The sequence below is a fragment of the Xiphias gladius genome, chromosome 20 (genome assembly GCF_016859285.1).
Source record: "Xiphias gladius isolate SHS-SW01 ecotype Sanya breed wild chromosome 20, ASM1685928v1, whole genome shotgun sequence".
Classification (NCBI taxonomy): domain Eukaryota; kingdom Metazoa; phylum Chordata; class Actinopteri; order Istiophoriformes; family Xiphiidae; genus Xiphias; species Xiphias gladius.
The window spans coordinates 23400064-23420689 of record NC_053419.1 but is presented as its reverse complement, the minus strand read 5'-3'; the positions used below and the strand labels follow the sequence as shown (position 1 = coordinate 23420689).

The window sequence follows — 20626 nt, the reverse complement described above, 5'->3', positions numbered from 1 at the left end:
CTGAACTCGTCCGACGCCTCGGGGGGAGAGTCAGTTAACCGACAGCGGAGTCGGTTGTTACCATCAGCGCCACCTCGGTCCAGCTCCGCCGTGAAATAGCCGCTTACACGTCAGTGCGTCAGCAATAATCAAACGATGTATCGATATTGACACATGAGGATACGACACAGGCAGGCGCCATTTTTCTGCACGTCGTGTTCGTGTGACTGATAATGCTCATGTGATCTCACTCAACAAGCATTTTGAAAGCAGCCTATTTTATTTATTTTACTGGTAAAGTGGTGTTTTTATATTTTAATTTATTTTAAATCCGTTCCCTGCCTGGACCTCACCGGGGTCACGGCGGATCGGTCGCACCGGCACCGACCACCGGTCCGCCGGGCTGCAGTGTCCCTTCAGCAGCGCACTGGTTGTGGTTTGTCAAGCGGCCACAGCTGAGACAGGCTCCAGTTGCACGGTAGACCGGAACACAGGGGGCGTCACACGAACTTCCTGACGGACCGCCGAGGGTAGGGGGACGGGCCGAGGTGTGAGAGACGGTCTAAGAAGTTGCTCCCGCGCACAAAACTCTCTGCGCCGGCGGGCAGGCGATCCCCGCACCGGGTTCGGTGGCGGACGACAGACCTGGACCCCCTTAGAGCCTCGTCTTAAGTCAGAGTTCCCGCACAACCGCGTACACATGCCCCGGTCCCTGCACGCAAACTCGTGACCACTGTAGCTATTCCACGGATTCAACGTCCCCCGTGCAACAGTCGGGAAGAGGCCCTGGTGTATCGGGGGTGTGTCCGCTGTGTCGTGCAGTGAGGTACTTCGGCTGGCCCGTCAAGAGGGGACCCGCTGGCACTTTAGTGCGCCAGCGATGACGCCCCAGGGCCGCGGGGGGGGGTTGGCCTTCTGCACTCCGAGCGCCGTTGCTGTTTCATGCGCAGCGCACATTGTTTGTCGTTTGCCCAACTTTGCTTCAGTGAGCTTCTGGGTTCGGGGCTTGTGTTTTTACAGTGTGGCCTGGCTACTTTTACGTCGGCCGAGGGACCTGACCCCACCCCTCCCTCCGCCAGGGTCACCTGGGGGGTATTTTTACGCCCGTTTCACCGGCCGAGAGCAGCCTGTCGCGGGTAGCACGGACTCCGGTCATCCCTCTGCCCTTCGACCTCAGATGTTCACCTTTTTTTGCATCCTACTCCCGCGGCCCTCCGGGGCCACGGACCCCAGAGGGCTCCCGCTTCCGCTCCGATCTCGGCAGGAAACTACACGCGAGCGAAGCTCCGTGTGGGCGCGTCGATCCCAACACCTGGGACAGCTGGGCGCGAGCCGTGCTACTCTGCTTTCGGCCGCGAAGCCCCAGAAAGGCTCCGGCACGCGCTGCTGGGGAGTAACTAGATACATTTACGCGAGTACTCTACTCTCTGCCCGAGCGTCCCCGCGTTTGGCGTCACACCGCCGCACTACACGCCGGCGCGATGGCGCCTTCCCCCTGACTCATCTCCCTCCTCGGAGTCGAGTGTCGCCTCCCTCGGGGACGCGCTGGAGTCGGAGTGTGAAGTAACGCGGGAAGGCCCAGGTCAGGGACCGGCACCCTCGGAGCTGCGGTTCGGGTACGGCACTGGAGTTTTTAGCGACACGGCATCTCCGGTGGTGACTTGGAGGAGAGCAGGCGAAGGGAAACCGGTCGTGGCCGGTTCACTGCTGCCACCTTGTGCCCACGAGGAAGCGTGTCTGGTCTTTATGACACAGTGGTTAAAAAAAGAAAAAGAAATAATAATAATAGTAATAATAATAATCCTGATACTGATAATGATCTTGACGCGTGGATGAAGTGACCTGAAAGCGGCTTCCCGTCTGAATCCGTGGCTGCCGGTTTGTGCCGTGTTCCTTTGCCGGATCCAGGCAGATCTGGCCTGTACTGGCGGTCCTGACTCTGTGTCGCCGCCGCCGCCGCCTGCAGCTCACTTTCGTTTTCGCCTCAAAGTGAAAGTAAACTTTGGTCCGCGTGTTTGGGTGCGTGCGTGCGTGCGTGTGTGCGTGTGTGTGTGTGTGTCTGTGTGTGTGCGTGTGTGTGTGTTTCGCTGCGTTTTCACCCTTGAAACCCGGGACCGACTTTAACTGACTTTAAACCGGGAAACGCAGCCGGCGCAGTCCCTGGCGAAAAGGTGAGTCCGTCGTACTCACGGTGGTTTTTATTAGCGTGCTGCGCAACCACGGGAGCTTCGCCGGCGGCGGACGTTTAGGCCACAGGCCGATCTCTCGGAGTTTCACGCGGGTAGTTCTGGTGGTTCCCGGCTCGTCCCGCCGCCGGTCTAAAGACTGGAAGCTGGCGAACCGAGATCCTTCGGTAAAACCACGGCGGGTCGACACTCTGCTGCGCCGAAGTCCTGCTCCCGAATCCAGCCTGTTTTCGCATTCACCTGCCGACAGGGGACGTGGGCTGGGTGGGGGTGTGGGGGTGGGGGGGTCCTCTCCGCTCAGCCTGAATCCCAGTTCAACACCTGGACGTACCTGCAGGATTCACGAGGTCACAGCCCGTGCGAAACTTCCACCCCGTGATGTGGAAACCAGCGGAAATGGCCCTGGTCCCAACCAGCGGGTGTGGACCTCCCAGTGCGCCAGGAGACATCTTGTGTCCGGCAGTGAGACTTTCAAAATGAACGGTTACTGGCGTCGCTCATAGATTCTGTTTACTTCGCTGGGGGGGAAGGATCAGACGTAGGTTTCAAGAATCATGTCCAAGCAGAATATTTTAACGGGGGTTAAGACTTGTCTGGAACCGGACCAGGAGTATTCACTACGGTCAAAGGCCCCTTTCAGGGTCCTCCAGGTCCTGAAAGCTGATTCCTTTTCCATCTTCTATTTCATCTTTAGTGCATTAGCTATTATCTTGTGCAACAAGATAAAATAATCACGTTTTTTACATATTAAATATCTTTGATGTGGATTGTTATTATTATTATTATCGATGCGTCAGAATGGAAGCTGCAGACCCAGGGGGCCCACAGGTGTCTAAACTTACTTTGCCTGGTTAGACCCCGTTTCCGTGGGGCCCCCCTGTTGATTCCCGGAGCTGCTGTGGAGTTTGTCGACCCCCTGCACGAGCCGCAGCAGAGCCCTGCACGGCCCGTGGGGTGGGTTCATCCGGAGACAGAGACAGACTGGAGTTCGGTAAAGCCTTGGAAGTGAAATTGATTTTCACTGGAGAGAAAACAGGACTCGGAGGGACTCAAGCAAAACTAACTCCGTACTTCGAGGGGGATTTTTGCAGCGATCCTACGACCCCCTCAGATTTATCTTGGATTGGGAGCCACCGGTTCATGGCATGGCTCCAGGTCCGTCCACCACTTTGGTCCAGACTGAAATATGCCGTTAAATTTTGTACAAACATTCTTGGATCCCAGAGGAAGAATCGCTCTGACCTTAGTAACCCTTTGACTTTTGCTCTAGTGCCACCATGAGGTTGACATTTCTTTCTCTTTTTTTTTTTTTTAGTGAAATTTTTGACAAGTGAAGGATGGAAGCGCTGTACACTGGCTGTGGCCTCTCAGTCTTGTTTGTGTTTCTTATCCAGTCATAGTAATATTCCTGGTCACGGGTTTTGCAGTCTGTAAGGTCTGTGGCCTCCAGCAATCCGTATCTGGTTTTCTACGGGAAAACCGGTCCGTCCGGTCCATCCTTCTCCTCCAAGGCGTCACGCAGAATCTGTTTTTAATTTGCTCACGGTGACATGCTTGGTTCGCCTTTCACTCACCCTCGTGTCCTGCCCCCCCCCCCCAGACATGGCCAGGCGGTACGAGCACAGCAACAACAGCTCCCAGATGAGAGAAGTCCTCCAGCAAGGCCAGATCTCTGAAGGGGGCCACAGGGAGAGAGATCACAGCAGCAAAGACCGCTCGAGTCAGGCCAGCTGCTGCTCCTCCTCCTCCTCGCCCTCCTCCTCCTCCTCCTCCTCTGCACAGGGGGGTGCAGGGGACAGGAGAGCTGGACCAGGAGGGAGGGGTGGGCAGAGGGCGCAGGGCACTTCATCATGCAGTCGGTCGGTTCAACTGAACTTCAGCAGGACGCACACCGTCCTCATAGATGTAAGAATCCTCTTCACCTTCTCTCTGTCTCCACTGGCGGGAAGTAATGACGTACATTTAATCAAGTACCGTTCTTCACTTTTAGTTAATTGTGCTCTGCTTTTTTTTTACTCTTATCTGGTGACCCCTTTGAAGGGGCCCGACCCCGAGGTTGGGAACCAGTGGACTGAACCATCTACCTGTCTGTGACGTAGCTAAAAGCAGCTCCACCTGGAGCAGCTCCAGCAGTAAAACGCTGGAGACAGTTTACTTTTATACTTTAAATACATTTTGATGATAATACTTTCACCTAAGTAGTTTTACTCGCAGCGGAGTATTTTTACATTCTTCTACTGCACATCGATTCTCAGCCTTTGCTGGTGAATGTGACTGAACTGTTTTTTTTTTCTCCCAGGTGTCTGTTTTCAACCTTGCGGTGGGAATTATACCCCAGGAAGGGAGAGACATGTGGAACAGTAACTTTGTGAAGATGCCGTGTTCACCGTCGAGTGTCATGACCACCAAGGTCGGACTCATGAAGGTGCGTTTGGGGCAGTTCACCTGACGTACGTCGATCCGATCCAGATCCATGTTTCCTTCTTCACTGATGCACAAAAAAGCTCTTTCAGTGAGAACAATGTGTGTGTTTAGCGTTTGCTGTACCTGCAACCTTTTGTCAAATGTGCCAGTTAAGTAACAAACCCCAAACCTAGAGGACTGATGAGGTCCGGGTGTTCAGGAAGAGCTACCCAGTCCAGCAAGCTGCACCCCGGCATGTTCCAAACGATGCACCAAGAAATAATGGAATATATCGAAACCAATTCCATGGTAATCCATTCAGTAGCTGTTGAAATATTTAAGTCTGGACCAAAGTGGTGGACCGACCCACACTGCCATCCTAGAGGGATGCCGCTAGCGTGGCTAAAAGCGATCAAATCTATATTTTAATTGCATGTTGCGTACCACCTGTATGTCTTTAAAAGTTTTTATCACCCAATTCATCTTCTCTGTCCACAGCAAAACACCCAGGTGTGTAGGTGGGACGTGATCTCCAAGCAGCTGAAAGCTCTGGCCAGTAAGAAAGAAGTGAGCGTCGACGAGGTGGAGGTACGTCGGCAGCCGCGGACGATTCGCCTTTGCACATTTTTACACTGGCGTTGTCCAGTCCGTCTCCAGGGGGACGTGAAACGTTCAACCTCACCCTTTCAAACTCTGCCTATCTTTAGAAAGCCGTCATCAAATATAACCCGAAGTACAAGGGGCAGTGGACGTTCGACGCCCTCTCCGCCTTCGTTAAGGTCAGTGTCCGTTTGTTGACTTCAGATGTTTGAGTCATCAGCTTTGCGACTGAGTGTCCAAGCGCTCCAATGGTTAGAAATGACCCTACTTCCTCTCCAGTGTATCCCGAAAGAAGAAAACTACTTCCCCACACTGTTTCCAAAGATCGCTGCGCTGGCTCTGAGGCTCCCTGAGCAAATGAAGAAGGTACGTAACTTACTGGATCTACCGCCTCTGCCTCAGTCCGCTCGTGTTGGCAGACGATGGTGATGGAGCGTGTCCGTGTTTTTCAGGCCATCCCGCTGCTTCAGACGGGACACACTGCGGCCATCACTCTGTCGCAGGTTCAGATATCCTGCCTGCTCGCTAACGCGTTCTTCTGCACCTTCCCTCATCGCAACACGTCGGCGCCCAACACAGAGTACCACGGCTACCCCACCATTAACTTCAGCAGGTAGCACGGTCCCGCCGCCTCGCGCATCCGATCGCATCCCCTGCATACTATCTCCAGTGCGTGAACTGTGTGTGAGCTAACTGTTCATTCTCATTCTGCACGTAGTCTGTTTGGAAACTGGTCAAAACGGAAGAAAGAAAAGCTGAGGGCCATCATGCATTATTTTAATGTGGTTACAGATGAGAGTAAGTTGCTGCCAAAACCCGCCTCTCCTTCCTGTTTGCGAGACGCTTTGGTGAAAATCCGTGACTGTCGCTTATATCTTTGCAGAAGATAAACCAAAAGGACTGGTGACGTTTGAGAGGCGTTGCTTGAGAGACGAGGACATGCCCCACTGGAGAAGGTGATGATTCCTATTGTTTATTAGGGGAGCACTTTTCAAAACCCGGGTTCCAAAGCGCTTCATAGAAGACAGATAATTGAAATCTAATAACAAATCTAATCAAATGGGTTAGACCAGATGTTTTCATACCAGAGGCTAAAACAGGACCAAGGTCTTGGCTCTCGTTAGAAACCTGGTTCCGCGCAGTCAGTGGCTGATCTATAGACCTGAACGCACAGGCAGTGCATTCAATAGCTGTTGAGATATTTCACCAAAAATACACAAACGTCAAACCTCATGGTGGGAAAATTCAGGAAAAGCCAGAGTTCATTAGGATTCGTCCTCCGGGTACCACGGATGTCTGTACAAAGTTGTGTGCAAATCCATCCAGTAAATGTTGAGGTATTACACTGAACGAGTGGAAACTTTGACCAGCTGGTGGCGCTAGAGGAAAAGTAAAGGGATCACCAAGTTCTTTAGGATTCATCCTCCGAGGACAATGAAGGTTTTCACCTAATTTCATGGCATTCCCCCAAAATTAGGTCCTTGCGTATCTTATAAATCTGGTCCTCTGAAACGAAAACACAACTTTGCTGCAAATCAGTCAAATCACTGAATCTTTTTACTTTTTATTTTTGCAGCTGTAAGGACAAGATGGCTAAACTGCGTGTGGCGTTACATGGCAGCATCGAGACTGACGGTAAAGGGATGCTACAGGTAAAGACTGACGCCAGGCGGCAGCGATCCACAGCTGTTTCAGTCCAGAACCCATTTTCCGATCATTTCTGTGTGTGTGCGTGCGCAGGTGGACTTTGCTTCCAGCTGGATAGGCGGAGGTGTGCTGGGCTCCGGCCTGGTGCAGGAAGAGATCCTGTTCCTTATAAATCCCGAGCTGATTGTCTCCCGCCTCTTCACCGAGAGACTGGCGGACAACGAGTGTCTGATCATTACAGGTAGGAATGAAATGATTGGACGGGCGGCCGATTTGATACAGTTATTATACCCATCGAGCAAAAATGTCAAATGTTCTCCGGCTCCAACTGTTCAAATGGGATGAATTGTTGCTTTTCACTGTTTTCTGTCAACTCAAACTGAAACTCTTTGGGTTTTGGACTACTGGTTGAATAAAAAAAAAACGTAGTTTGAAGGCTTCGCCTTGGGCTTTGGGAAACTGTAGTGAACTCTTTTTTTGAGTGTTTTTGGACTCTCGAGACTGCAGGAGTAAATAAATAAATGAAGGAAAAAAACCCTCCAGATGAATCAACATTGAAATTAATCATCAGTTGCAGCTGTAATTCCAGGATTCAGTGTGTGAATGTGTTTTTTTTCCTGAGCACCTTTTACGCCCTAAATTAAAGGACGCAAGGTCTGGTGATATTCTGTGTTTCTTCCGATTGTCAACAAATGTCATGAAAAGACCAAAACCGACAGTGAACGTCTCCCACTAACGACAACTGTGTGTGAATCTAAAGCCTGATGCATCCGGTTCCTCTGAGCCACGGAGCTCCACCGTTTCCAAAAACCACTGAAAACACACCAGCGAGCCACACTGGTCCTTCATCACCGTGAACGGGCACACACACACACACACACACACACACACACACACACACACACACACACACACACACACCCCGTCCTGCTGCCACAAATACTAGAGCACCAAATGGGGATTAATCCGCCGCTGAAAATAGTCCCCAACAAATGCTCTGTTTCCTCCCCTTTGTGTGATTTAAAAACTACAGTGACCAGCTGTCGTAGGAAAATTACTGAGCCTTTTTTTTTTTTAAATGAAACCACACGTTTTTTTCGAGGTGTTTTTTTGAAGATTTACGTCTCCGGCAGGAAGCAAAGGGCTGGGAGCTGAGAGCCAGAGACAGAGGAGGGACGTCAGAGGGGTGGTGGGGGACGGACTAGCACACTGCTGGTTTTGCTCTTTTCGTGGGATTTGTTGACAATAAGAGAAAAAAAAAAGATGGCTTAATGTCTTTGTCATCAGGTTCTCAGCAGTTCAGCAGTTACTCTGGTTTTGGCGACAGCTTCGAGTGGGCGGGCCCTTATGAAGACTACCTTGAAAGGTAGGAGCAGGTGCTTAAACGCGTCGTCGGGTTCAAACGAATCCGGTTTTTCAACAGATTCGATCTTCCCCCTTCACAGGGATGATTGGGCTCGGCTGAGGAGGCAGATCTTAGCCATCGACGCTCTGAACTTCAAACACGTACGAGAGCAGTACAGTATGGTCAAGGTCACACGGGAACTGAACAAGGTGAGGTTTGCCTTTGGTGTGTATCCTTTCCCTGGTGTTTCTTTATTGGCAGCGCAACTAAGGAAAGGCGGGAAATGTGACGCTTTTACTAGAAAAAAAACCAAAACAGATTCACGTTTTTTCCTATGTTTCCTCTGCGGTTATCATTTTTACATGCTTTGATTGTGTCCTCGAAGGCCTTTTGTGGATTTAAGGGACACGGGCACAACGAGCCGGACATCGCCACGGGGAAGTGGGGCTGTGGAGCCTTCAACGGAGACCCACAACTCAAAGGTACGCTTTACAAACGTCGGTCCGTCCGCCGACTTATCGCTGATGAACGGACGACGCGCGTGACTTGAGCCTTTGAACTCTGTCTGTTGTCAGCTTTGATCCAGCTGATGGCGGCAGCCAGGGCCAGGAGAGCTCTGGCCTACTTCACCTTCGGAGACAGGAAACTGGAGCGCGAGCTGCAGCAGATCTACCAGCTGCTGGTCGACGAAGGGATCACAGTCGGTGGGAGTTCCCTGCACGGTATTTCAAATGCTGCTCGTCTCTCAAGCCTCTCGTCTGTTCATCTTCTCAAATTTCTCCTTCGCAGAGCAACTGTTCAGACATCTGGAGGACTACTGTGCTGTTCAGCAGGCACACGGTTTTACACATGTGGATCTGTTTGAGTTCATCACAAACACCGTCAGACCTTCCAGGAGTCAGCTGTGAGGACGGATTCGTGTCCACACCTGCATCGGAATTTGCACTAAAATGTAGAAGGAACGTTTTTGTCGCAGATATGAAGAAACTTCTTAATCATCTGTTTTCCTTTTTTTTCCTGAAGATTATTGTTATAAAGTGTTTTTGATTATTTTCTTCATTTGATTGTTGAAAGTGCAGCGTGGGGGGGGGTTATGACCTGTAACAAAGGGAGCTGGAATCAACCGGTTAAGTGCTTTTGGTCTGTGCTTTGAGACTTTGAGAGAATTAGCAATGCGGTGTAAACTGTTATTAATGAACTAAACCTACTTAAAATTACACGAGACCAAGAGCCGTGTTCACAAAACATCTTATGGCTAAAAGTAGCTCAGTCTTAACTTTAAGACTCTTAAGATTGCGTTCAAAGAGTGATTCACAAACATTTAAGGGCTTGAAGTAAGTTTGTGAGAAAGTCCAGGAGACTCCTGAGTCAGAGCCAGTCTGCCCCAGCAGGTACTTCGCCTCGTCGCGCCCACGTGTTTGGAAAAATACAGCGATAGACAACTTTTAAAACCCTTATTCTGACGACGGCAAGTTAATAAAGATGCCGTTGGCTCACCAACAAAACAAAGCCAAGCTAATAAAACCAGAGATGATGGTTTGTCGGCCACTGTGACTCCCCAGACCAGACCCCCCCAGTTTCAGCAGGCCATTAAGTTAATAAATGAATCAACCAACTGCATTAAATACAAAGATAAAGGTGATTTCGTGTCAAACTCTGGATTGTCCAGTTAAACCAGTTTGAAATGACCACATCAAAGTCTGATTTGTCAGCTGGAAAAAAAAATCACTTATTGGTATTTGATGCTCGATGAAATAGATAAACTTAACACTTCACTCTGTTTCCTGTATGAAATACACAACTATGACATCTAAAATATTTTTAGTAAAATCTCGCCGTCTATCTGGAGACAGAGATGCAGACTAAACTGCTCTGTTATTAGCGCCTTAAAGCTACTTAAAATGAGGTTTCGGACATTTTGGTGGACCGGCGGGATCTTATCTCACCAGTCGGAGTCGTCCTACATTCTCACGAAGCTGCTGAAGAGACACTCGAAGTGCTGAAGAACATCAGTGCGCAGGGGCCAACAGATGAGGGCCTTTGCCAAGCATTAACAAACTGGGGCCTGAGCAGGAAGTTTTCGGCTTGATGGATATTCACGACAGAGAGCGGCGCTGTTGCAAGTTCATCAGTGCCGCGGACTGTGTTTTTTCCACCGTCTTTGTTTGTTGGTGAGCGAAATGGATCTTTATGAACCCCCCTGCCGTCAAAAATAAGCTTCTAAAAGTTCATCATTCTCGATGGAAGACGTTACCTGCCGCACGTCACTGACTGTGAGCAGCTCTCGGTGGCTTGGGAGTCATGTGAACTTCCTCGAACTTCTCTCTCTCAGACTTGGGACCTAGCTTTAATGTAAAAATGCTTTGTGATTCGCTCTCAGACCAAAGGCTTAGGATTCTCGAAGTTAGGACTGACCCTGAGTTTCCAACTCAGCCACTTCGGAGCCGTTTTTAGCCTTATAGGACGTCTAGAAAATATGGCCCCTGAAACCTAATGATGGATAAAAACGGCATTTCCAGCTTCACCGTCTTTCGCTGCCTTGGCTTTGAATGACGCTCGGTTCTAGCAGTGTCTAACCTGAGAGGCGGATCTCGGGGCTCGACTCGCTGGCGCTCGTGAAGCTCCCCTCTCCCCGGCCGTCTGGATCGTTGCGACGGGACGGTAAAATGACCCCGCTCAAGAGATTTTAGTGATGAACTCAAACTGAAACTGAAACCAAAACGGGATCTGTGGCGGTCTGAAACCAGCTGAGACACGAGTTGCACCACGGTGCTGGTTTACGGAGACTGAAAGCCTGCTCTGCTGCATTGATAAGAACTTTCTAATAATACGAGGTTTTCCTCAAATAGATGACTGAAAAATAAAAAATAAAAACCCCAACCGGCAGCAGTGTTCAACAGAAAGTATAATCTTTATTTGTTGAAAACAATAAAACGTACAACACTATAAGAAAATAAATATGTCCTTCAATTCTGTGAAGCTGAGGAATCTCATCATGTCTTTATATAAGTCACTACCACTGCTGGCATGATTTTTTTAAATTTTGTTTTATTTTTTTTTTAATTAAAACGAAACTTTAATTTCAAGTAATCTGGTACATTAGGCACAAACTGAGACGTGTACAGTGATGTGAGGGGGGGGCGGCGAGTGAACAACGGAGGAGGAAATAAATAGGAATCGGAAAGAATTCAGGCAGAATTTGATGAAAAATGGAAAAAAATGCGGGTAAATAAAAATGCGTTTGAAGGTGCATGTGAAGTCATAAACAGTGGGCCTCCCCTGTTGACGCATGCAGGTAACACCCCAGCACCATTTTAAAGTCACGGCATGAAGTCTGTCAAAATGTCTTCCTTTTTCAAAATGTCAAGCTTTCACTGTTAATATGTGGAAGCTAATTCAAATACATTACAACGTTGCTTAAAAGTAGCCCTACTGTCTGTTCTTCTCGCGTATTTAATGTCAGTTAAAGTACCGGTCGGCCGCCTCGGCTCACGTTATCGCCAATGTCAGGTCATGATGCACCGCAGCGTTGCCAGGTCTCGGGTGGTCACCGTTAAAATCCAGTTGAAAAGGAATAGTTGGACGTTTCTCGGAAACACAGCAGGCTTATTCGGCCGCCCTCTCTGCGGGGAGGTAGAGGACTGATACCGGTCTCGTGTTTACAGGGCAAGCACGAAGCTACTGCCAGCCGCCGGTTAGCTTAGCTTAGCATAAAGACTGGAAAACGGGGGGGGGCAGCCAGCCTGGCTCTGTCCGAAGTGGACAGGAATCTGCCCACCAGCAGCTCGAAAGCTCACAAAAGCCCTGCCAAGAAAAGTCTCACACGAACCCCCTGTAAAATGATACATCGCCATTTTTACACTTTGGTTTTTGTGCAGATTAAAAACAAATCGGGTCAAACTTGTTAATCAGCTTTGGAGGAGTTGTAAGTCTGATTTTAGTCTGAAATATCTGTGATTGCATAGAGATTTTGTGTAGGATTCTGGATGAATTATTTATTAATTAACAAAAAAATTTAAAAATGTGTTTTGTATAAATTCGTACATTCAAAGCAGGTTTTTCTCATATTTTTTTTCCTGACAGCCTCCATCACTGTGACCGTCAGCTCTTCATAATAACAGCGTTAAAAGTCAGTGAGTCATTGTGCGTCTCGTTTGAAGATTGCGCCTGTTAACAGGTCTGATATGTAAATAGTCTGAGGCAAAACGTTGCCGGTAAAGAGAGAAGACGGTCTTTGGAGGAACCGAAGCTGGACCGGCAGGACTGACGGGTGTCGTGGGCGAGCGGAGGGGGCACCTGTCGAGTTGTCACAGTTTTCCTGAGAACGCCTCCAGATCGAACGCTGTGTCCAGCAAACGCTGCAGCTCCATGAGGTGAGTTTGTTTGTTGCCAGTCGCTGGAGCTGCTCCAGGCTCACGACCAGCATACCTGCACACACACACACACACACACGTGAGCACGCATGCTGTACATTCACAGCGGAGTTACCTGAAATCCTTCTTCCCATGTACCAAAACAAAGTAGAGCTTACCAGACGGGGCGGGTGCGGTTGATGGTGGTCCGGATGCGGGGCTTGACATAGTCGTAGTAGCCCTGGTTCTTGTGCTCCTCCTGACACCAGACTAGATCGGCATTGGGGTAGCGATCAGTCTCTGCTTTCACCAGATCGAAGGGGAACGGTGAGAGCTGAAACATCAGGTATTGAGATTTTAAACAAGTCCAGCGAGTGGCTGCGATATTTCTTCACCCCACGAGACGAAGCTGTTGGTTTGAACGAACAACCTGTTGATGACTTTTCTTTTCTTTTCTTTTTTATTAGAGCCTTTGTGCGGCTAAAATTGTGGGTTTATTTTGTCGGCGGAGCTGGAGAAAGAGGTCATGTTGTCATTTGGGATTTAAAAATCAGAAGTAGGACAGCAGTCCCCCTTAAGCACGGGTGAGCTGCACAACACAATCAAGTGCGACGATGCGGCCAATAGGAGGAGTCCTATCGCCGGTAACGCTCACACCAAGAGGAGGCTTGCGACAGAAAACGAACCTCGCTGAGCCAAAATCATGTCACACGGAGCGGGACAACGTGAAGTCTTTATAAACCACATGGACCTGTAACAACAATGTTCCTGCCAGTTGAAGGATGAGTGAACTCTGATCATCACTTACAACAACGTGTTTAAGTTGTTTATTTTTTATTTTACATACAACAGTCATTTGAAATTTAAAAGAGTTTGTTAAGCAAATTTCATAGCAAGTTGATTATTAATGTCTGGGATATCTTTTATTAGAAGTTGAAATTTTGAACCCCTCCACACTAAAACACTAAAACCCTGTCCACTGGTCTTCTTCATGGGAAGATGAAGGAGTGGCTGTGAAAGACTTTGGCCGATCAGTGTGAATGACAGATTCTCTTTCACTCTCATTATCTTCTTTTCCTACAGTTTTATTTCTTGAATCCTTCATTTTATGTGATTTCTGCTTTTCAAAGACTCTGTTGACTGGTCTCTTAATGGCAGAGACTCAGTTCGATGCCCCAGTGGCTGATGAAGAGCCAATCTTGGCTCGAAACGCTGTAATTCTTCTTCTAAATGTAATGAATCAAAGCCTCCCACTGTGTTGCGAGTCTTTGGAAAGCAGGAATCACCACACAATTTTCTGGGAGACTAACTGTTAGTTTCTGAGGTGACACGTCATTGACCGGAGCCTTGGTCAGGAAGCAAATCTGACCCGACTGTGGCCCTAGCAGAAAGGTCAGAGGGTCACCGAAATCTTTATGAATCATCCTTTGGGATCATGAGCATCCCTATCAAATTTCATGGTAATCTGGCCGGTTTATTGAAACATCTTGCTCTGGAGCAGAGTGCGCGACAGGCAACGTTACCATCCTTAAGGGACGGAACGTGCGAAGGACTCATTTCCTTTCCGAAGCCGTAGTTTGTGCCACCAGATTTCCCCTGCGAATAAGCCGACATGTTCAGATTTTGATGAATATTTTCAGACTTTTATTTCCTACGGTATCACTCAAGTTGCAGGTTCCGTTTGCCCAGACTCTGACTCTGACTCTACCTGTTCGACGCGGACAACGGCTACAGCCTCGTCCATGCCTCTGTTCTTGCGTTCCCGGGTCACTTCGTAGTAGATCTTCCCAGTGCAGAATATCACCCTCTTCACCTTTTCCGGGCCGGCAGCGGCAGGCCCGTCGTCCGGGATTATCCGCTGGAAGTGGGTGCCTGCAGGACGGGAAACATACGTACAGACTCCACATACATCTCAACCCTGACAAGACCGAGGACCCTGTGATCGGCCCCGATTGTTTCAGTAAGGAGGTCCGTCTAGATGTGGGCCCCCTTGCCAGCAACATCAAGACCACCCCCGAGAGTCTTGGTGATCTTTTTGGCCAGCAAAATAATAACAACATTAATAATATTATTATAATCATTATTATTACTAGATACCACAGAGAGAAACTACGGTACATTTGAGGTTTACATTTTTGCCCACTCTCTTCTTTTTATCTTGGATCCCACTTTTTTACGTCGGTCACTCACCCAGTAGCATGTCATCGAAGCTGGACTTGGCCTCAGGGTGGCGCAACAACGACTTGGGAGTGAACACTATCAGCTGCAGTTCAAGAGACAAAGAGAGAGCACAGAACATGTGACTGGTACCGCATTATGTTGTGTGCCTGGTCACGGTTCGTAGTGTGCATCTCTTACGGGCTTCCGGAAGGGCTGCAGGATCTGTCTGCGGAGAACATGGAAGTAGTTTGCAGGAGTAGAGCAGTTGACGACGATCCAGTTGCAGTCGTACAGCTGACGCACTGCAAAGTCCTCTGACGGTTTCTGACGAAGAGGTAGAGTTGAAAATCAGAGGCAAGTAAGAAAATGCAAATAACATTACCGGACAAACATGCAGTCGCTTCTATCATTATTTTTTGTCGAACCTCTGTTTGGGGTATAATTGTGCTGTAAGTTTTGGAACTACAGTTCCCATAATGCTCTGGAGGATGTGAAGAGAGCGTATAATGTTGGGCTACATCTTCGTCCTCCTTTTTTTAGCCTGTATTTGTTCACATTTTGGCAAAACCGTTGATGAAAATCTGCTGAATTAGCTGTTAGCAGCTCCCGTTTGCAGTGTAGCCGTGGATGTACAGACAACTGCCACTGGATCCCTGTGATGCTGAGGAAAACTTAAGACGGTGATGACTGAGTCATGTGCAGCGCCGCTTTTCTATGCTTACTAAGTAAATTTATGAAGGTTTATTTTGATGAATTTTGATGCAAACTGACAAATTCGCAGCCAAACTACAATTAAGCAACTTCCCATTGTTTTCTTTGTTTGTTTTTTTACCTACTCTTTAGCTTAGTATCTTTGTCTCATGACAAAGATAAAATGCATATCATTCTACCGCGTCCTCACAGTTTAAAAACCTCTAATACAGAAAGCCTAATTGTTTTTTAACAAAAAAAACTAAATCAAAAAAATAATAAAATAATGACTCAAAACTGACGAAAAGTTATCAGGTTTCCTCACTGACTCTCCACACCTCCGTGTTTTTTTAGCCTATAACCAATATGTTTACTTTCTGGCTAATCTGCATCCTGCTAGTTCCCAGTCACACTGTACCAGTGTCGTCCAGAATCAACTGGACGACTCAGGCACTGAAGAAAAAAGTCTGAATCTGATCTGACGATGAGCCAAATACAGAGGTTATAGGGAGGGGCGAGTAAACTGTGTCAATACTGTCACAGGAAAAGACTAAACAAAAATTGGGATGTTGTTCCGGGGTGTTTGTATTCGTTTACGTGCACAGAATGCAGACTGTTTCTGACACAAACTCACAGGGAAAACATCTGGGTCATCATTGCACATCTGTAGAAACCTCTCAGGACGGGCGGACGAGTGCTCCGGACCCTGAAAGACAGGGAGAGAGAGAAACAAGAAATCCGTTCAAGAACTGACAGCGGTCTGGTGAGAATTCGGCTGAGCGCTGATTGCAAGGTGGCATCGCAGCACAGTGAGACTGAGATAAATGCAGAACGTGGCAGATGGAGTTCTTCAGTTCCTACCATTCCCTCCATGCCGTGAGGAAGCAGCAGCACAATGCCGTTCTGTCTGACCCACTTGGCCTGGCCTGAGCTGATGAACTGGTCGATGATGCACTGGGCTGTGTTATGAAAGTCTCCGAACTGGGCCTCCCACAGAACCAGCGCGTTGGGACTGGCCATGGCGAAGCCTAATTCAAAACCTGCACACAGGAGTGAAAAACGGGTGCGTGTTTCAGATGCCATCCGTTTGTCTCCACACAGATCTCAATTCACGCAGCACACACAATATGATCATGTGTGTCCTTTAAAACGACGCTCTAGTACGCGCTCTGACGACGGCTTCGCGCTAAAACGCCTCAGCAGATTTGTCTGCCCAATGACTGTGAATCAATTTACCCAAAAGACCAACACAGGAGGTGGTTTTTTTTTTTTTGTTGTTGCTACCTTTTTTCCCTGACTTTGTCCTTTGGGAAATACAGACATTCCAACTCAGGGCACCAATCTGAACTTCAGTGCAGGAGAAGTGCACCTGTTTCCTCCCAACGGACTGCGTTTACATGCACCTAAGTAGGCTGGAGTTGGCTTTCTCCAGTAAGCTGATTTCTTACTGCAGGTGTCCTTAATCAGGGTAGGGGACTAGATAAGCCCGGTTTCTCCGGGTATATTTCTCCTGGAGAACGTAGATTTCGGGTTTTTAATGTGCAAAACAAAAGACAGGGAAAGTAATTGCAGAGTGGCTGAATGAAAGGAGAGATCATTGCACGGAGCAATGCGTCCTTGTATTTAAAGTCAGTCCGTCCAAAAGCCGACAAAAACTTAGACTAGCACAAAGTTGCTGTAGAAAGTCTGAATAATTCGGTTTCCCCTGATGAACATTTTACTATTTGTTAATTTCAGGCCCTTTTTGCTGTTAAATGCAGCTCTATTCAGGAAGTCAGTGAGCAGCACCTTCTGTCTCTCTACAGTTGAATTCAGTGAGCCATGCTTCCAAAATAAGTCGGGGACAGAGGAGAAATCTGGTTACTGGTCTGCGGATTCACAGTAAGCAGGTTAATACAGTGCTCGTAAACGCATTTGCCAGTTACCCGTGTAACCCGATTTCTCTGAGTAACCTGATGACCTAAGTGCAAGTAAACGCACGGATGGTATAAATCTACACCTCTCGAGCTTAAATGCGGGACCAGCTCCGTCGTTTACACTCAGAGTCAGCGTTTTAGCTGCACTGGCTCCGGGGACGTCTTTGTGTGGTCTCCCCACCACTTTGGTCCTGACAGAAGTATTTCAACAATGTCGTGCTTGATTTCCATGAAATGTCGCACAGATATTCGTGTTCCCCTCAGGACTGATCCTCATAACTTTGGTGATCCTTTCACTTTTACTTGCAGAGCCATCATCAGATCCAAATTTCAATTTGTCCTATACTTTTAACTTCTAAAAGTTGGGTTTTCTGTGGCTTGCATGCCCGGGGAAGCACAGTGCCCCATAGGCAGCCGCTGAAATCCCATAAATCTTCTGCTGTCTACAGGTGCATGTTGAGAACATGTGAACTATGTCTGTGACGATCATTCAAGGTCCCCAGATTCACTATGAACTGTTGGTTTTTACTTTGGGCATATAAAGCAAGAGTAGGATGGCGGATATAAAGTAAATGATTCAATAAATAACAATGCTAAGAGTCTCTGTGGTATTAGCTCCACTTAGGCACAGTGGTGCTTTGAGCTAAATGCTAATATCCGCATGCTAACATGCTCATGTTTACCAATGTTTATACAATGTTCACCAATCTCAGTCTAGTACGTTAACATGCTAATATTTGCGGATTAGCGCCAAACCAAAGCCTGGTTAAAAACTGTCATTTTCTTCCTGTAAGCATCTGTTTCTGTCCACTGAATTCCTCCTGTCAGTCAGTTCCGGTAAAGACAGTTTGTCTGTCGTCGTCCTTCAAGCTCCCCAGGCTCTGTGCTGCTGAGAGAGAGTATCTGCCGAGAGTCTGTGTGTGCCAGCCACTCACCCAGTACTCCGTACTCAGACAGGGAACTGTTGCAGACAGTGTATGGAGCCTGATCAGGGGAGATGTAGTTCATGGGGATGCAGATCCTCTTATCGACGTTCTGGTCATGAAGAACGTGGTGTCGATGGCTGTGAAGCAAATGGGAGAAAAGATAGTAAAACCTCGAAAGGATCAGCATGTAGCGGAAGACATCTGGTATAAGTGAATGCCCCTTTTCCGTTGTACCTGAACGTGCCCCTCTCCGCATCCTGTCCACTGAGACGTACATGGATCCCATCTTTGAGCAAAGAGCCAAAGGCCATGTACTCCCCGAGAGCCCAGTCACACACTCGCTGACTCACCATGTTTGCGCGACCCTTTAAGATGCGACTCAAACCTAAAACACGAACACACGGACGGGAACAAATGGATTTAAAAGAGCCGGACAGCATGTTCAGAGAATGTTCATTAAGACGGGAGGAGGACCGACAGTACCTCCATGTATGGTGAAGTCTTCCTCCGGGACAGAGGAGGCGATGTTTCCAATGCGGCCGAGCTCCTCTTCACTGATGCCTGTCGAAGGGCAGCTCATACTTTTAGGCTGACCCTCCAGCGTGAAAAAACCTTAACACACACACACACAAAGACACCCCAGTTCAGTGCATGCAAGAAATGTCCAGACTGTGATGAACATTAGGGCTGCACCTAATGACTATTTTTAGTGTCAATTCTTGATTACTTATTTAATGGACATAATATCAGGAGGTTGTGAAAAATTTCCGTCATAATTTGCCGCAGCCAAAGAAGAATGTCAGTTTAATATCATTAATAATAAGAAGAAGAAGAAGAAGAAGAGGAAGAAGAACAATAATTCTCACATTTGAAAAACTGGACCCAACAAATGTTTTGGCCTTTTTCTTGAAAAATGCTAAAATGATTAATCAATTATCAAAAAGGTTTTCCGTCGATCGACGAAACGATTAGTCGACTAATCAATTCAGCATCAGTAAATACAAATAATTTATTAAAAGCACATGAGTAAAAGACCAAGGCTTATACCAGGCCATGGTGAATCTAGCCAGTGTTTGATGTGAAGGATCTTCTCGTCTTTGGAGCGAGTGTACGCCTCCTCACAAATTTTGTCGTACCTCACTACTTCCTCCTGAAAGAGATGGAGAGGGGTTGAGCGTGTGCTTGAGAACAGGAGTCTCCAGCCATGCTAGCAGCTCTGGGAGGCTGTGCCTGGGCTAGATGCTAAACAGCAGCATGCTAACATGTTCATGTTTTTAGCAGGTACAGTGTTTACCATGGTCACCATCTTAGTTCACTTTGCTGAGCAGCACTTAACACAAAGTCCAGCTGAGGCTGATGGGAACGTTGTTAGCTTTGCAGTTATTTTGGTCATGAACCCAAGTGTTTTTTGACCTGATGGTGGCGCTAGATGGAAAGTAAGGTGATCACCAAAGTTCTTACAGTTCATCCTGAGGAGAACACGAATGTCTGAACTAAATTTCATCACAATCCATCCAATAGTTGCTGAGACATTTCACCCAGCGGCCAGAAATGTGAACCTGCTGGTGGTGTTTAAGGAAAGGTCAAAAGGATTCAGCCTTCAGGAGCAGTGACTGTCTCTACCAAATTTCACCCAGGCAACACCGACAGGCCGAATGACCGACAGCGCGACTCCTCAGAGCCATGACACTGGCCTGGCTAAGTGTGGCATGGGTGCATCGGTCGTCCAGTAGCTGTTGCTGCGAGGACCGAAGTGCTTGTTCTCCTAAATTCAATTTTTCAATCCTAATCTTAATCGAGCCCCACACTACGAAGACAAATGACATTTCATTATAGACACCTTGTACAATGCAAAATAAAATACAGAGTCATTTATTACCCATCTTGTCCATGTTTTAAGTCCTGTGCGATGAAACACTTGTGTAACAGGCCTATATTCTGTCTGGCAAATATTAAAAGCCCTTATGGACCATACAGTTCGGGATCAAAACTACAGTAGAAACTTTAGAGGATGGGTTACAATTTGTAAGTCTCTATTAAAACAACAGTCAGGTGCCCATTTGAACACTGACAGTGGTTTTGATTGCAGCAGTCGGCCGCTAAAATATCCCTTTCTACTGTGATTACGATGTAAGCGATGCGGGATAAAATTCTCGTTTTTTCCAAAAAGTGTATTCCAAAGTTTATCTGAACTTAATATAAGGCTTCAGAAGCCTGAGGTAGTCAAGCTGTGCGGGTGTCTTCCAAAGCTACAGCCCTTTTAATGCAAAACTCCCCCTTTGTGTTACTGTCCCTCCACTGCAGCTCAACGAGTAAACACTGTCTGGGGAAACACGAAGAGAAAGTTTCACACAAAAAACACTGTAACTATGGAAGATACGAACTGGGTCCGATTAACGCAGACCACTAAAGCCTCATGTGA

General features: G+C 47.7%; 2 protein-coding genes across 4 annotated transcripts in view; one reads left to right on the top strand and one right to left on the bottom strand.

The window, feature by feature from the left end:
* The first annotated feature begins 2200 nt into the window (after nucleotides 1–2200).
* On the top strand, nucleotides 2201–11080 carry pargl (poly (ADP-ribose) glycohydrolase, like). Its single transcript, XM_040158364.1, has 16 exons — nucleotides 2201–2627; nucleotides 3766–4070; nucleotides 4465–4590; nucleotides 5067–5156; nucleotides 5276–5347; nucleotides 5448–5534; nucleotides 5621–5781; nucleotides 5887–5966; nucleotides 6052–6124; nucleotides 6745–6820; nucleotides 6909–7056; nucleotides 8103–8181; nucleotides 8261–8369; nucleotides 8546–8642; nucleotides 8736–8864; nucleotides 8950–11080. Exons 2-16 carry the CDS (start codon nucleotides 3768–3770, stop codon nucleotides 9066–9068), a joined length of 1749 nt encoding a protein of 582 aa, XP_040014298.1. The 5' UTR covers nucleotides 2201–2627; nucleotides 3766–3767; the 3' UTR covers nucleotides 9069–11080.
* Nucleotides 11081–12443: 1363 nt separating this feature from the next.
* The window catches only part of ogdhb (oxoglutarate dehydrogenase b), a 29349-nt gene continuing 21166 nt past the window's right edge, over nucleotides 12444–20626 (bottom strand). For all 3 annotated transcript variants that reach the window (XM_040158359.1, XM_040158361.1, XM_040158360.1), the window contains 11 exons: nucleotides 19252–19354; nucleotides 18688–18816; nucleotides 18439–18589; nucleotides 18214–18341; nucleotides 16224–16402; nucleotides 15997–16068; nucleotides 14871–14996; nucleotides 14703–14775; nucleotides 14221–14384; nucleotides 12692–12846; nucleotides 12444–12588 (listed from right to left, as the gene is read on the bottom strand). In XM_040158359.1, the coding sequence (XP_040014293.1) occupies nucleotides 12468–12588; nucleotides 12692–12846; nucleotides 14221–14384; nucleotides 14703–14775; nucleotides 14871–14996; nucleotides 15997–16068; nucleotides 16224–16402; nucleotides 18214–18341; nucleotides 18439–18589; nucleotides 18688–18816; nucleotides 19252–19354 (1401 nt within the window). In that variant the 3' untranslated portion in view covers nucleotides 12444–12467. The remainder of the gene's footprint in view (nucleotides 12589–12691; nucleotides 12847–14220; nucleotides 14385–14702; nucleotides 14776–14870; nucleotides 14997–15996; nucleotides 16069–16223; nucleotides 16403–18213; nucleotides 18342–18438; nucleotides 18590–18687; nucleotides 18817–19251; nucleotides 19355–20626) is intronic.

Excerpts from the sequence above, each read along its gene's own strand:
- pargl (XM_040158364.1), top strand. The coding sequence starts at position 3,768 with ATGGCCAGGCGGTACGAGCACAGCAACAACAGCTCCCAGATGAGAGAA. Across the intron at positions 4,591-5,066 it reads CCAAGGTCGGACTCATGAAG|CAAAACACCCAGGTGTGTAG; the intron begins GTGCGTTTGGGG and ends CTCTGTCCACAG. Across the intron at positions 7,057-8,102 it reads CGAGTGTCTGATCATTACAG|GTTCTCAGCAGTTCAGCAGT; the intron begins GTAGGAATGAAA and ends CTTTGTCATCAG.